This window comes from Tachypleus tridentatus, chromosome 4 (assembly GCF_004210375.1).
Source record: "Tachypleus tridentatus isolate NWPU-2018 chromosome 4, ASM421037v1, whole genome shotgun sequence".
In the NCBI taxonomy this organism is placed as follows: Eukaryota; Metazoa; Arthropoda; class Merostomata; order Xiphosura; family Limulidae; genus Tachypleus; species Tachypleus tridentatus.
The window spans coordinates 106,257,055-106,272,643 of record NC_134828.1 but is presented as its reverse complement, the minus strand read 5'-3'; the positions used below and the strand labels follow the sequence as shown (position 1 = coordinate 106,272,643).

At 31.8% G+C, this 15,589-nt stretch overlaps 3 protein-coding genes across 3 annotated transcripts in view; 1 reads left to right on the top strand and 2 right to left on the bottom strand.

The window, feature by feature from the left end:
- Positions 1-1,119: 1,119 nt before the first annotated feature.
- LOC143249842 (AP-3 complex subunit beta-2-like) lies at positions 1,120-6,338 on the bottom strand. The gene is made up of 5 exons (XM_076500386.1): positions 6,247-6,338; positions 4,014-4,068; positions 3,393-3,464; positions 2,784-2,846; positions 1,120-1,363 (listed from the first exon to the last, which is right to left on the bottom strand). The coding sequence occupies exons 1-5, from the start codon at positions 6,336-6,338 to the stop codon at positions 1,226-1,228; spliced, it is 420 nt and encodes a 139-aa protein (XP_076356501.1). The 3' UTR covers positions 1,120-1,225.
- A 7,994-nt stretch (positions 6,339-14,332) lies between these two features.
- On the bottom strand, positions 14,333-15,174 carry LOC143248185 (AP-3 complex subunit beta-1-like). The gene is made up of 3 exons (XM_076496618.1): positions 14,977-15,174; positions 14,502-14,656; positions 14,333-14,378 (listed from the first exon to the last, which is right to left on the bottom strand). Exons 1-3 carry the CDS (start codon positions 15,136-15,138, stop codon positions 14,333-14,335), a joined length of 363 nt encoding a protein of 120 aa, XP_076352733.1. The 5' UTR covers positions 15,139-15,174.
- A 344-nt stretch (positions 15,175-15,518) lies between these two features.
- The window catches only part of LOC143248184 (cartilage oligomeric matrix protein-like), a 56,427-nt gene continuing 56,356 nt past the window's right edge, over positions 15,519-15,589 (top strand). Inside the window, exon 1 of the mRNA XM_076496617.1 lies at positions 15,519-15,570. Within this exon, the coding sequence (XP_076352732.1) occupies positions 15,519-15,570 (52 nt within the window). The remainder of the gene's footprint in view (positions 15,571-15,589) is intronic.

Below are 15,589 nucleotides of genomic sequence, written 5' to 3'. Positions count from 1 at the left end.
ATTTTTCAAATATTTATTTTGTATGCAGTTTTAGCCTAAACATGGAATCTAAAAAAGACCATGAGATTGCCTAGTTCAAGTTCCTTTGTCCTCTACAGTACATAATATCTATACTATCTGATCTGATAATAAAGTAATACAAAGTATCCAAGTTGAAAAAAATTAGCATCTGTAATATACTTTGTTGGCCAAGTTAACATTGTCTGAATGTTACAGCAGACCAATGGCTTAAAAGAACAAAAGTCAGCAGGTGACGTTGTCAACTGGACAAAGAAACCAAGTTTACCTGCTGCATTTTGGAGTAATTTCTTAATTCAGTTCCACTGAGAGATCTTCCAGAAATGGATTACTTTAATATCATCTACAGAATTCTATCTGAACAGAAGAAAAGCTGTGAGCTAAACAGAATCTAGTGGAACAAACTCATCCATTGCATACACAAGTAAGTACACTGTGGCTTCTTTATGTTTAATAATAAAGATTGTGCTACATTTATCAGCCTTGTCCAATCTCTTTATTTTGCACAAACATTAAGAAAACCCAATCAAGGTATCAGATTTAGATTACTCTTCTTATTTCCTGAACAAATCTGTCATAAACAGGTCTACCTACACAATACTTGTCAGAATATCAGTCTTTCCAAAAAAATACCGAAAATATATGAAATGGAACTTTCCAGATAATAATAAGAAAAAAGTAAGTCTAATAGGAAAAGAAGTATATTTAATGTTTCTGAAAACATATTCAGAAAATATATTGGACATTTAACAATCTAACAAAATTATACAAATATCAAATCATATTTTATATTGAAATACAGGAACTAGACATTACTTAAACTTTCATGCCAAGTTTCTTACAGTATGGTTATGTACTGTCAGTGTGAAAAACGAAACAGTCATTAAGATCATTTTGGTTGGTAATTTTATTATATATATACACTCTTAACTATATCTCAAAAATAAACCTAAAAAAAAAACCTGGAAACTTTCTAAGATGCCTCAAAAGTAAGAAATAATGACCAAAAGGTAATAATCCAAAACTGAAATAAGTTTTTTTTGTACCTAATCATTTTCAATTTGAATTTCATCCATTTTATTCAAAATGACTGTATATAAAAAAAACTTATTAAATACTGCCTTATCATTCCCCCTTGGAAATATAACAGTTCATAAAAGCAAATACATCTCTCTATTCTCATTCACTTTACATATACACACAAATCTTACCATTTTTTGTTGGACAATAGAGAGACAAGGCCATTTAAACAAGTATCTGTGACTTCTTTTATTGAACAGGCACAGCAACCAATGGCTTGTATAGTTGCTGCCACAAACTCCATATCAGAAGTACTAACATATGTCTACAATAAACAAAATTTATTCTTTTAAAACAACATTCTTAGGTACAATTTTCTATTATGTTTTTTTTAACAATTAATAAATAAAATGTTGAGGAAGCTTGAGAATAAAATTTTAAAATAATAAATTATGGGATCCAAACAGAAAAATTTAGAATAGATACTGAAGTTGCACCACATATTATGAAAGCACAACCAAGCCTCACTGTTATTGTTGCTTAGAGATGAGAATTGTTAATCAAAACCTGAGAAACAAATATAAAAAAAAAACATCTTCCAAAATACTTTTGTATATTTCTTTAAAACAGTATTAAAGATAAACACAGAATACAAACTATCTTTAAAAAGTATCGATATTCAAAATATATAATAAACGAGGAATCAGAGAGACTGCATATCCTCACACTGAAACTTTTTTTTAAGATCAAGTTTGCATGCAGTTATATTGGATAACATCAAATTTCATCTCCAAAAACTCAGGAACTTGTTTTGAGATCCCAAGTGATAAATGATCCACATAATCTTTTGTAAAGTGATAAAGAATCAACCTTAATGTGACCAGGAAATCTGGTAAAAAATCTAATCACACTTCATTCAGTTACTAACCCAATACAACAAAAATGTCCTATCTCCCAGTTATCAAAAATGCTTCAAAGTGATTCAGAATCTGGATCCAGATTCTGATCTAGACCAAATTTTAAGAGGACTGTCCCATACTGTATTGATTCCCCATCTGATGTAAAATTTTCATGTAAATAAGTACAAGGAAATAACCCTTGCCCTTCATCCTTTATGTTTTAACCCTAAAAATAACTATTCTACACCATGTTAAAAATACACAAATACTGTATGACATTCAAATATTCTAAACTTGAGCTCACAGTACATTCACGTGTACTATCATTATAAATTATTTTATTAAAGTACAGAGAAACAATGTTATTTAAAACATTTTATCTAAATATGGAAAGGTCAATCCATTGAACCAAACCCACAATGAAAAAGGTATGTTAAGTTTAATTCCAAATTTACTACGAGTATCTTCATGAAATGTGGCAAACTTTCAGTAAATAGTTTAAGTCTGTTGTACACAAAACCTCAGATGTATTAATAAAACATCATTATTTGGGAAACACATATTTCTTAGAAATTTGGTCTCTTACAATCCATCTATTGATATTCTAAAACAGATGTTAGAATATTTTCAGAAAAAAATCTTTAAAACAGCTAATTCTGTTTGAAACAAGTTTAGTGAAGTTTAAACTAAAATCTTAATTAATGAGCTCAATACAAAACACATTCTACACTCAAAACCTTACCCACAGTTTCAGAAAATTACATATTTATATGTGGGCAGATGTTATTGGCTTTTCACATAAAAAAAAAGAGAAAACATCCACAATTATTTCTAAAAGACACACACCTGAAACTCCCGTAATATAATGGAAATATTTGTCTCACTTGCTAAGTTAGTGAGGATGTCCAGCTGTAAGACAAAAAAATAATAGTAAACAAAAATCTATGTATTAATGATAAGTGTAAATAAAAGAAAAACTTCTCCATGTTCCCAAACTTTTGTTTATTGGACTCGATCAACTGTGCAAGGAAGTTATAATATCCTAATTTTAATAGTCAACTAGTGGCTTAAGAAAAAAAGTATTGTAGTTTACCAAGCTTTCATTCCCTCTAAAATGTTCATGTCAAAAGTTTTATTATACACAGTATAATTCGACTCATCAATACCTTAAACTAATTCCTTTTAGCATTTATTTGAATAATTTGTTGAAAACCTTTAGTTTTTCATTATTTTGCACTGTAAGATATTCAAAGTTCAACAACAATGTACATATTAGTGAAAAATGCTAACTTTTCTACAACATAATCTGCACTTGACGAGTTGTTAAACTTCACATTGTGCCTAAATACTTTAAATCAATATAAACTCTGAATTTCAATATTCATGCAGGACTTAAACATGGGTATATCAGACATCATTGGATCTGATATTTTATTTAGATATTAAACAACAAACCTTGAGAAGCTTGATATGAGTTGGATCACTGTACCTAACAAAAAAACTCTTCATATAGGGTTCAAACATTCCCTGAAAGAAAAAAAAGGAATTTCTAACAAATATGCAAAATCCATCAACATTTTTCACTTGAAGACAATACTTAAATTAAGCATCCCTTAACTAAATATGATGTTCACCTATGTTTATGCTGAGAAGTTAATTTTATAAGTAACGTTAGTTTGAGAATGGTTCAAGTTCTACTTGAGTGTGTGTTTTGAAAATGTTACTAAAAATTGATTACTTGAACAACAAAATTACATTTGATAAAAAAAAAATCTAAAAATATGTATTATCACAAATTAACTACTTCTTAAGCAAGCACACATCAAAACAATATTAACAGCTTTCACACTGTATTGGTAACACAAAATATTACTATTAATTTAAAGAAGTTCAATGTATTATGACTGCAGATTGCAGGAATTTCAGTATGTGGTTCCAACAACTTTAGTCATCACAAAAAAACTTAAACCAAAGCTGCATTTGACTTGTACATCAATAGTGGCAATGAATCACTAATACTTATTTTTAATGTTACGTTATATAATGACAAGCTTACATTCACGTTCATCCACTTACCTTATGCTTCACTGTCAAAGTTGCTATGTTGGTCAACACCACTGACTGAATTTCTCTGCCATAAAACCATAACAAAAAAAATTTTAAAAGAACCAAAACAACTTACAAGCAGAAAAACTAAATAAATTATCAGGTTTATTATCATACACTAAAATGGTAAATTACAATACAGTTACTATTTCAAAATTCTAAAAAGAGAGAAATGGACAAATATTATATCCACCAATTTTTCAACCCAAATAAGCTTTATACTGAAAAAGAACTAGTCCACGCAAAAACAAACAGTGAATTAACTATTTGATTGGGGGGGGGAGTCTAGCTGAAAAGCTAATCAGAATATCAAACTGTAATATTCTGATTCATTCTTAAGAACTTCATAGTGCAAAGAATAAAAATATATGCATTACACCTATATGTTAATAGAATGTTTCATAAACTGTATAACCTGCATGATGCCAAATAAAGTAAACTTAGCACAAGAAATTGTGAAGTTATTATCTGACAAAGTTGCATCAGTCTGTCAGTTTGATAAAAGGGATACTGTCAAGAATTAAGATTTTTATAATCTTTAAATGTATTTCAAACAGATAATATTCCTCACATTTCTGCTTGAGAGATTTGCACGTCACTACCAACTTCCACATAATTTCAAATGATTTAACACGAATGTCATTGTCACATGACACCATCATCAGGCAACGAAGGCTCTTCACAAAGAGATGAGTGACAAAACCTCCATATGTAATAACTTCCCCAATGGAAAATGTGTATCAGAAGTGTAAAGGATGAGTGAGAATGTAAGAAATAAGTATCAACCTGAAATAAATTTTAAAATTAGGAAAATGTTAACTTCTCAGATAACTTACCTTCACACACACACACAGTTTAACTAGAATCCCATGTTGAATTGTGAAGAGGACAGTATAAACTTTAAGAAAATGAGCACCCTTAAGAAATCAACCAAAGGGGAGCCCATGGAATGTAACACCCAATGGAATGGGAGGGGCTCCAATAAGGAACACACATAAGAAACTACATCTCATCTCCACTGGAATATACTATTCATCCAGAACGTAAGGGGGAAAAGAAGCAAATCAGCCCCTAATGTAACAAGGACAGAGCCATTTTCACAAAGAGTCAGGATGCCAACACGTGTAGTTTGGTTGAGGCATGTTCAGCTGCAGGAAGAGAAAGGCAGATTAGCAATACGGTATGATTTTGTATAGGATAAGCATGACTCAGCTCTATTTAATAGGCTCTATGAAACAGACACTGGCTGCAGGATGAGGGCACTTAAGATATGCAGTTGTGTTTCATATGCTGTATCCTTGCCTCGACTTCACTTAACAGACACTGGCTGCAGGAGGAAGAACATCAGATGCATATACTCTTTTAAAAATGAATAGTGGGATTGACCATCACATTATAATGCTCCCATGGCTGAAATGGCAAGCATGTTCGATGTGACAGTGATTTGAACCCATGACCCTCAGATTACAAATCAAGCATTCTAATCATCTGGCAATACCAGAGTCACTTAACAAGTAATATTTAAATTTGCTTTACATATCAACATGTGAATCAGCAGCATAAATATTATACATATACTCACAAACACACACATTAAAAACATTAATACTAAAAGAAATTCCATAACACTTGTACAAGTAGTCACAAAAATATCCCAATTTTTTAAGAACACAAATATATATTTAAGTTGTATAAAATAAATTTGTATTTGTTTTGAATCCATATTCTTATAATTGTTTACTTCTTATCACATTAAATCAAAAATGTTTTAATGGTAAACTTAAAATTTTGGATATCAACTTAGGTGCAAAAATAAACACTAAGTACCTGTGCAAACAATGCTGAATAACATTCTTCATAAAATAAACACTAAGTTCCTGTGCAAACAATGCTGAATAACATTCTTCATAAAACAAACAATGCTGAATAACATTCTTCATAAAATAAACACTAAGTTCCTGTGCAAACAATGCTGAATAACATTCTTCATAAAATAAACACTAAGTACCTGTGCAAACAATGCTGAATAACATTCTTCATAAAATAAACACTAAGTACCTGTGCAAACAATGCTGAATAACGTTCTTCAAAAATTATTAACTAAATACCTGTGCAAACAATGCTGAATAACATTCTTCATAAAATATTATCACTCACAAAAAGATTAAAACAAATATAAATAGAATAAAACATGAAAAATTACCTGTGGCTATGAAGGAGTCGTATCAAAGCTTTAGTTATGATGTTAATCTCATTTCTTGGAGATAGATAGTAGTATAACTGAGCAACAGCCATAACGACCTAAATAGAAACTTAGATTTATTTTCAGAGCCATAAAACAATTGTTTTCAAATTCAAAATATCAGTTAAATTATGAATATATTTTGAATCAGTAAAGAACTCCATTTCTCCTTTATTATATCTGTAGATCTTGAAACACCTCTGCTTGTGTTAATTGTTTCCTTTACAAATCACAAATAAAACTGCAAAATGTCTTAAACTCACTGAGATTCCAGATGCAAGTACTAAACCAAACATTCCATGAAACCAGTAATAACTGAATTAACTGTAAAACCCAATAGAAATAAATAAAAACTCTGTAACCCGATCACTTTCGAAAGGTGGACCTTTCTTCTTCAGGGGAAAATTGAGATCAAAATTAAATAAATGTTTAAGGATGTACAAATAACCACAACTTAAGTATTGAAAACATAAACATAACTTATAAAAGTCACAAAACCAAACGTACTAAGTTACATGAAATATATAGTAAAGATGATGCTTTAAATCTGCACATACTCCACAAGAGTAACATGTGCCATAACATATATATCAGAAGTATGCACCTTGTAAGGGTTAAAACACCTATAGCAACTGATCAGCAAAAATTCCCCATTTTAATCCTTTCTATACAGGTAGAGTTCAGAGAGTATGTTACCACATTTTGTAGACTTCATTCAAAAGGTAATTAACCTTTCCTGATGAGTCATAGATCAAATGCCATGTCATCATGTTTGTTGACTTGGATTCATTTTTAAATTTTATTGAACTACTATTTTTGGAATGCATATCATTAAGTTTCGTATTAAATTGTAGACTGCGATTCAAATTTTAATATTATATATTAGTTAATTTCTTAATTTGAAAGTAAATATTAAAAGAATATACCTAAATACAGATTTTAGTGAGTCATATGGTATGTTGAAAGCAGCACTGTTTAAAATTAGATGTTTGTGATGTCAAAATACTTAGTCTGTAGTTTTGTACAAATCAGGAACTCAAATTAATATTAACAAGATAGAATATAAAACATGAACCTTCATATCTCTTTATTTCACCAAGATATGACTTATTTACTGAATCAAACACAGTGGTCCTGTTCACCTCTTTTACTGAATCAAACACAGTGGTCCTGTTCACCTCTTTTACTGAATCAAACACAGCAGTGGTCCTGTTCACCTCTTTTACTGAATCAAACACAGTGGTCCTGTTCACCTCTTTTACTGAATCAAACATAGTGGTCCTGTTCACCTCTTTTACTGAATCAAACATAGTGGTCCTGTTCACCTCTTTTACTGAATCAAACACAGTGGTCCTGTTCACCTCTTTTACTGAATCAAACACAGTGGTCCTGTTCACCTCTTTTACTGAATCAAACATAGTGGTCCTGTTCACCTCTTTTACTGAATCAAACACAGTGGGCCTGTTCACCTCTTTTACTGAATCAAACACAGTGGTCCTGTTCACCTCTTTTACTGAATCAAACACAGTGGGCCTGTTCACCTCTTTTACTGAATCAAACACAGTGGTCCTGTTCACCTCTTTTACTGAATCAAACACAGTGGTCCTGTTCACCTCTTTTTCATTTTTGAAAATGATCTCTCATATACAGATATATGACATGTGAATAACCAATCAGCAGCTTAGAATGTCTCCTTGTGGTTTTCTCAGCTACTTTCATCTGTGAAAAGGCTACCACATTTTTTTAAACCAAGATTTCAACAAAGTAGGTTGTGACTTCAGTCTGTTTGAAGTTGTTGTTTGTTTTTTATGTAAATACATCTCACTTGCTAAGCTTAATAAATTATAGTGGAACTATATGGTATCAGTATAGTCATTTATCCTATTTTTGGTTATTCAAATGTATACATAAAACCTAAAAAAAAACTATATGTGATATATTCCATGTGCAACACTTTAAAAGACTAAGCATCCTATGTCCAGCAGCAACCAAGTTCAAAAGTCATAGTGAGAAGAAATAATTGTTTGTTGTACTTCTTGACTTTTTGTTATTTTTTTTAAAATACAGAAGTTTATTAATTTATTTTTAAATAGTAATAATCTATATACATATATAATGGATAATAAATGAAATATGATTGTATATTCCAAAATACTGCTCTGCTAAAACAGCCAAGACAGAGAAGACTAAAGGTCGGTTTTATATTACTGGATACGTAATACAAATGTACATTTACTGCATCAATGCAAGTTATGTAATGTTAGCTAAGCATGACTGGATGGTCAATGTAAGAAATATATATATAGTTATGTAATGTTAGCTAAACATGACTGGATGGTCAATGTAAGAAATACATATATAGTTATGTAATGTTAGCTAAACATGACTGGATGGTCAATGTAAGAAATATATATATATAGTTATGTAATGTTAGCTAAACATGACTGGATGGTCAATGTAAGAAATATATATATAGTTATGTAATGTTAGCTAAACATGACTGGATGGTCAATGTAAGAAATATATATATAGTTATGTAATGTTAGCTAAACATGACTGGATGGTCAATGTAAGAAATATATATATAGTTATGTAATGTTAGCTAAACATGACTGGATGGTCAATGTAAGAAATATATATATAGTTATGTAATGTTAGCTAAACATGACTGGATGGTCAATGTAAGAAATATATATATAGTTATGTAATGTTAGCTAAACATGACTGGATGGTCAATGTAAGAAATATATTCAAGCTACTTTCATTTTATAATATGTAGTCATTCTAGCACAAAAAAAGCAAAATTTATATTTATTTCCTAATTTTTTATGATGATTACAAGGTTGGTCAAGCGACAGACCCCACATAGAGTATAGAAAGTAACAAAATATAAAGTCTTACTGAAAACAAATGTTTGAAATGTAATTAGAAGATTTTAGAGATTATACAAATAATATTTGAGATTCTTGTTTGTTTCACAAACAAATCTTTAGTAAAAATATTCAAATATTTTATTTAAAATCTGAATTTTTTGTGTACAAAATACTTCTGATTTTTACCAAAAATCTACCAAATTTTGTGAAGATACACACTTTGTATCAAAAGTTATAGTGTAAATATATTTTGTGTAAAAACAGCTAGTATGGATAGAGAAAATTCAATGTAGAGGAGCGAACAATGTTTCGACCTTCTTTGGTTATCATCAGGTTCAGAGATTATAGTGCAAAATACTTAACTTGTTAATGTGTACATAATTTATGCCAAGCCTGTCATAAAAGGGTTAAACTACTATTTTACAAATTATACCCATAAGTTGGAATAAAATTGTAGTTTATAATTTAAATCTAGGTATTATATATTACGTAATTTCTTAGGTCAAAAGTAAATATTTTTTAAAAATTGCATAATATTTTATGTGGTGCATGATTCATCTTTTTCCACTCAAATTAATTTGTGGCCCTCATAAAATATAAAGTCGATAGTTTCAAACAAATTAGAAACTGAAGTTACGAATAGTGACAAGATAGTACTCTCCTATCTTTTCTATTTGTTGATATATCATTATATATATCAAACCCACAGCAGTGGCTTCCACCCACCTCTTCCTCTGTCAAAATTACTTGTTTATTTATGGTCATTCTCTTAAGCATATAACCAATCAAAACAGCTCTTTTTGAACTATGTACTCCAGTCAAACACCCTAAAATATTTATATGGGGAAAGCCCTTATATAACCACAGGAAAGTTTGAAAAGTTGTGATCAAGTTAATATTTAGTGCAGTAATAAGGTTTCTTAAACCCAAATACAACATATTTAGGAAATTTAATAAATTATACTGGTATCAGCATAGTAATTTATAATTTATTATTTTAGAATACATAATAAAACTTACAAGAGGTTTTTTACATACTGTGTGTGCAAACTTTTGAGGCTTAGCAAGGACAATGTGCGAGTACAAAACTATGTAAGATTACAAGTAGTAGGGATTACTGTTTGCTTTTTGTTTTATTATTATTTTTGTTATTATTGTTCTATGCTTTAAAAAAAATAATTAGAATTCTAAATTTAATTTTAATGTGTACACACACACACACACACACACACACACACACACAATATATGCTATCTGAAATACCACTGTATTTTACAATATATTGGTATGCTTGTATTAAGAGTAAGAACAGTAAGACACCTGTACCTTCTAAAGGCCAGTTTTATGTTATTCGACATGGTTTCATTAGCTGCATGTATGCCTCATGATTTGCAACAGGTTTATTTGTCAGACACGGTTCAAAGGTCAATAAAACAAGATATAAATAGATGTCTACTGTTATGAGAGGTAAACTATTTAGAACAAACACTTATGATTTCCTGTCAGAATGTAGTCATTCGAGGAAGAAAAAAAAAAAAGAGCAACTTAGATTTTTAATTTTTTATCTTGGTTACAAGATCAGTCAAATTGATAAATCCTGTATAGCTAAGATAGAGAAAATAACAGATAAAATATACAGTTTGTCTATTTAAAAATGTATAATATTTATTTAGGAGGTAATAGCAATTATGCATATAAAATCTGACAATCTGCAGATGAAGACAAATATCTTTAATCTTAAAATCAAAATTACTTTGCATGCTAGATACTCAACATTCTAAAAAAAAAAAAAATCCCAGGCAGATCGTTAATTTAAAAAATCTTAATACTTAATTTAAAAACTTGATATGTTGTGTATAAAAGTTTTATAACGTTTACAGAAAGTATGCAAAATTCTGTAATGCATACATTATCAAAAGTTACAGTATGGCTAATCTCATGGTTACTTTGGTGGTTACATAGTAGGGGCAATGCACCTAACCAATCAGTCCAAGTTAGGAGCTTATTAAACATACTCTTTTTTGTTTCTTATCCAAATGATTTAAATTGGGCAACTCTGTGTTATGTAAAAGTAAATCATTACTGGCTCTACTGCTGTTGAATCACATTAATGTATTGCAAGGAGTTTTACTGGCAGCTGTATTCCTTTAATTTACTAATACAGATGGTGATGTCATTTGAGTGACACACCAAAATAATTAACTCATTTCACAAAACCTACAAATGACTTGGAAAATCAGATCCCTTAAGAACATCAAAAGAATGGCAGGACATGCACTGCAATTGTTTAGTCCTCAGGCATGTTATTTGTAATGCTACATTTGTAACAGAATAAAACAGCATACTCTATATCCAGTACAAAAACTGTGTAAACTCAAAGCAAATATTTCATTTTTTAATGTGTTTTCTTGCAAATGTGAAATTATAATAAATTTAATGATCAAAGAAAAATGTTCAAACAATTTTGAAACACAAATCATTTTCAAATTTTACTTTTGTCGACAAATGCCAACACCTATTATGCAATTTACATAATTTTTTTGTCATACAAAATGCAAATTAATACTTCACGTGCTATAACACCTACTGAGTTATGTACGATATTGAGTGAGACTGCTTGACAGTTACAATTCACAATAGACCAGGAGTTCCCAACGGTGGGTCGCAAAGCCTTGGCAAGGGAGTCAATGAAGCCTTGTTAGAAGTAGCTTAGGATAACATTAATTTTATTTCATCAATTACATTTTCATGCTCTTACATTTTTTTGTTTCGGTGCAAAGTAAAATGTGTGCTACGTTAGTTCAATGTCATTAGGTGATATTGTGGGTGTATGTATGCGTGCCTGTGAGTGAATGTGCCTGTGTGAATGTGTCTGCAACTGTGTGTATGTGTGTACTAGTGAGTAGTGAGTATGTGAGTGCACGCACATGTACGTATGCTTGTGTGTCTGTTTAGCTGTGATTAAGTGTGTGTGTGCTCACTGTGGACACATGAGTCACATGTCCGTTGCTGATTGGTGGATGACTAATCGCCGCCGACTGGCCACGCCCCTTCCCTCCCAATACTTACCCCATCATTACTCTACCTGCACCCCACAAGTAGTCAGTGTAAGATCTACAGTTGCCAAAGCATTCATTATTCAACATTTTTATTTTATTTTAACAAGGAGATAAGTAAGCAGTAGAGGTGAGCTGTGTCCATGGCTAAATGGCGCAGATACTCAGAATGCTACCTCAACATTGGCTTCACCACTGTGCTCGCCAAGGACGGCATCGAGAAACCACAGTGTGTTTTGTGCCATGCTGTCCTGAGTGCAGAGTCAATGAAACCATCAAAACTCAAGCATCATCTCGAGACGAAACATCCAGAACACGCAAAGAAGGGTTTGGATTTCTTCAAATGGCATGAACGGTGTCTTAAAAGCCAAAGAATCGATAGAAGTGGGTCGTTTCAGCAGCAGAGTGCAGCCATAGTGGAAGCTTCATATTAGATTGCATTCGAAATTGCTAAACAAAAAAAGTCTCACACGATTGGAGAAACACTTCTTAAACCCTGCATGATGAAAGCAGTAAATCTTATTCTTGGAGAAGCCAGTGCAAAGAAGATGCAGCAAGTATCCCTGTCAAATAATACTATACAGAGGCGATTTCTAAAATGTCTATGGATGTGAAGGAACAGGTTTTGACTGAAATCAAGGGTTCCCCTTTGTTCTCCTTTCAGCTCAACGAGTCAACAGATGTAAGTTCATGTTCTCAGTTGCTTGTCTTCGTGAGATACATTAATTCAGGTGACATCAAAGACGAATTCTTATTCTGCAGTGCACTTGAAACCACAACAAAGCTGATGATGTCATGGAAAAAGTTTCAACTTTTTTTTGAGACGCAAGATCTTCAATGGGAAAACGTGTGGGTTTTGCACGGATGGGGCACCGCTATGCTGGGATCTAAATCAGGATTCCAGTTGAGTGAAGAAGCTAGCACCTCAAGCAAAGGGCATCCACAGCATGATTAGCCGATATGCTCGCCAGTAAGATTCTCCCTGCCCTCTGCAGGAAGTGCTTGAATCTGTAATCAAAATTGTAAATATGTGAAGACTCAAGTACTCAACACTCTATTCAAAGAACTATGCAAAGACATGAATGCTGACCACGGTCCTTCTCTTCTACACAGCAGTACGTTGGTTGTCAAAAGGAAACGTTATTAATCGTGTCTTTGAAATGAAAGATGAAATAAAGCTATTCCTGGAGACTCAAGAAAGGAAAGATCTTGTAGCTCACTCAAGATGAAGTATGGAATAAAAAGGGTTGTGTACCTAGTCGACATTTTGACCAGCTGAACAAGCTCAATTTGAAGCTTCAAGGAAGGGAAACACATGTTCTCCTTTTTCAAGATAGTCTTCCGGCCTTTGTTTCCAAACTGCAGAACTGGCGTCAGATAACCAATCTTGGAAACATTGCTATGTTTGAAAAACTTTGTGGAGTGACGGATGAGTCTCAGATCCAACTGGATCAGTTCCTCAAGGATGAGATTACCAACATCTTTAGTCTCTAGAAAAGGAAGTCGAGCTGCTACTTCCCTGAGCTATCACAGGAACAGGAGGCCCTGGTAAGGAACCCATTTTGTACTGAACTTGATGTATCCAGCATCCCAGATGATATCCAAGATGAATTTCTGGATCTAAGGAACGACTCTTCAGCTCGTGATCTCTTCAAGGTGAAATCCTTAACTCAGTTCTGGTGCGCTATGTATCAGTCATACTCCAAAGTCAGCATGATAGCTTTACGTGTCCTTGTTCCATTTGCTTCTACCTACTTGTGTGAAGCAGGATTTTCCACTCTTGTCAATATAAAAACAAAGAATAGGAACAGATTGGATGTTGTAGATGACATGAGACTGGCTCTAACAAACGCCACGAATTTCAAAGCTTGCTGCTGAAATGCAACATCAGGCATCTCACTAGCTGGGTTGGATAGCTGTTCAAACCTATGCTAATATTATTTTAAGAAATATATGTTCTTTATGTGAATTCAGGTTGGACCAATGTGATTTAATTTGCTAATAAATAATTACAGAATTTTAAATATATTTTTTAGATGTTTCTTTCCTCTTCTTCACAGAAAATAAAAGAAAAATTAAGCTGCTGATAGTAAGCCCTAAGTAGGGGTCACATGGGTTTCAAACTTTAGGTAAGGGGTCACGAAGTGCAAAAGGTTGGGAACCCCTGCAATAGACAAACTGTAGTTGAAATGCCATTTCAAAAATATTGCACTAAAAAAAAATTCTTAATACAAGTAGGAACACTTTGATTTATTTTAAATAATGCATTTAATACAGCCACACTTACAGCAGCATTTCGCTTTGAAGTAAAGGCTTGCTATTCCTTAATAACATTCTATGATCTGGATCCATCACATAAAGTTTCTGTCTGTTTTCCTGGTTCTTTCCATCCGACTCATCAGATTCATAGAAAGATTTATCTTCAACTTCTTCAAGTGAGTTCTACATTTCATAATGGGCACCTCAGATTAAATCATACCTCTTTATGTTACAACAAACTTAAGAAAAAAGTTAAGTAATACCTTAAAATCACAAATATATTACAACAAACTTATAAAAAAAAATCAACTGATTAACAATACAAATTGCATTTACAATAAAATGCTAGATTAAACACATGATCGAAGGTTAATCAAGTGAATTATAAGTTACATAACTAGCATCTTAGATTAAATCATACCCTTAAAATTACAAAAGTATGTTACAACAAACTCTTGAAAAACATTAACTAATTAGCAACACAAAATATATTTGCTACTCACATGTTTATTTGGATCTGTAAACTGGGTTCTTGCATAACGGGTCAACATCTGAATGATGACCAGTTGACCCCATTCTTCCACATCCACCACCACATTACACAACTTACGGTAGTTTTTATGAATAAGATCAATACGTTCAGGACAAACTTCCTCGAAAGCCATTACTGCACTACCCACCACTAACTGTTCATCAATGAAATTAATCAAACAAAAAGGCATTTGTCACCACTAGTGTTGTTGAAATCTCTCACATTTATGTAAGAATAAATAATTCATAAAATTTCTACTTTTATTAAAAAATATATACATATCCTAATAACTTTTCTATTCAAATTATTTCAATTATAGTGCACTTGCATTTTATTTAAATTGTATCTACTACTGGGACAACAAGTACACTTGAAACGTTAGGTTTGACTAAAACATTCGCCTTTTCAAATTTTATACAATCTTAAATTATGCATTAAAAGTTAGCATTTTACAAGTGAAAATATATTTTCAATAGATACCTCATCTCACAAAATAGCTTTTCTTGACTAGCAATGCTTTCTATCATCACAATTTTCAACAAAACCACTACCCTTCACACACACTGCTTTCTGCATACCCACGC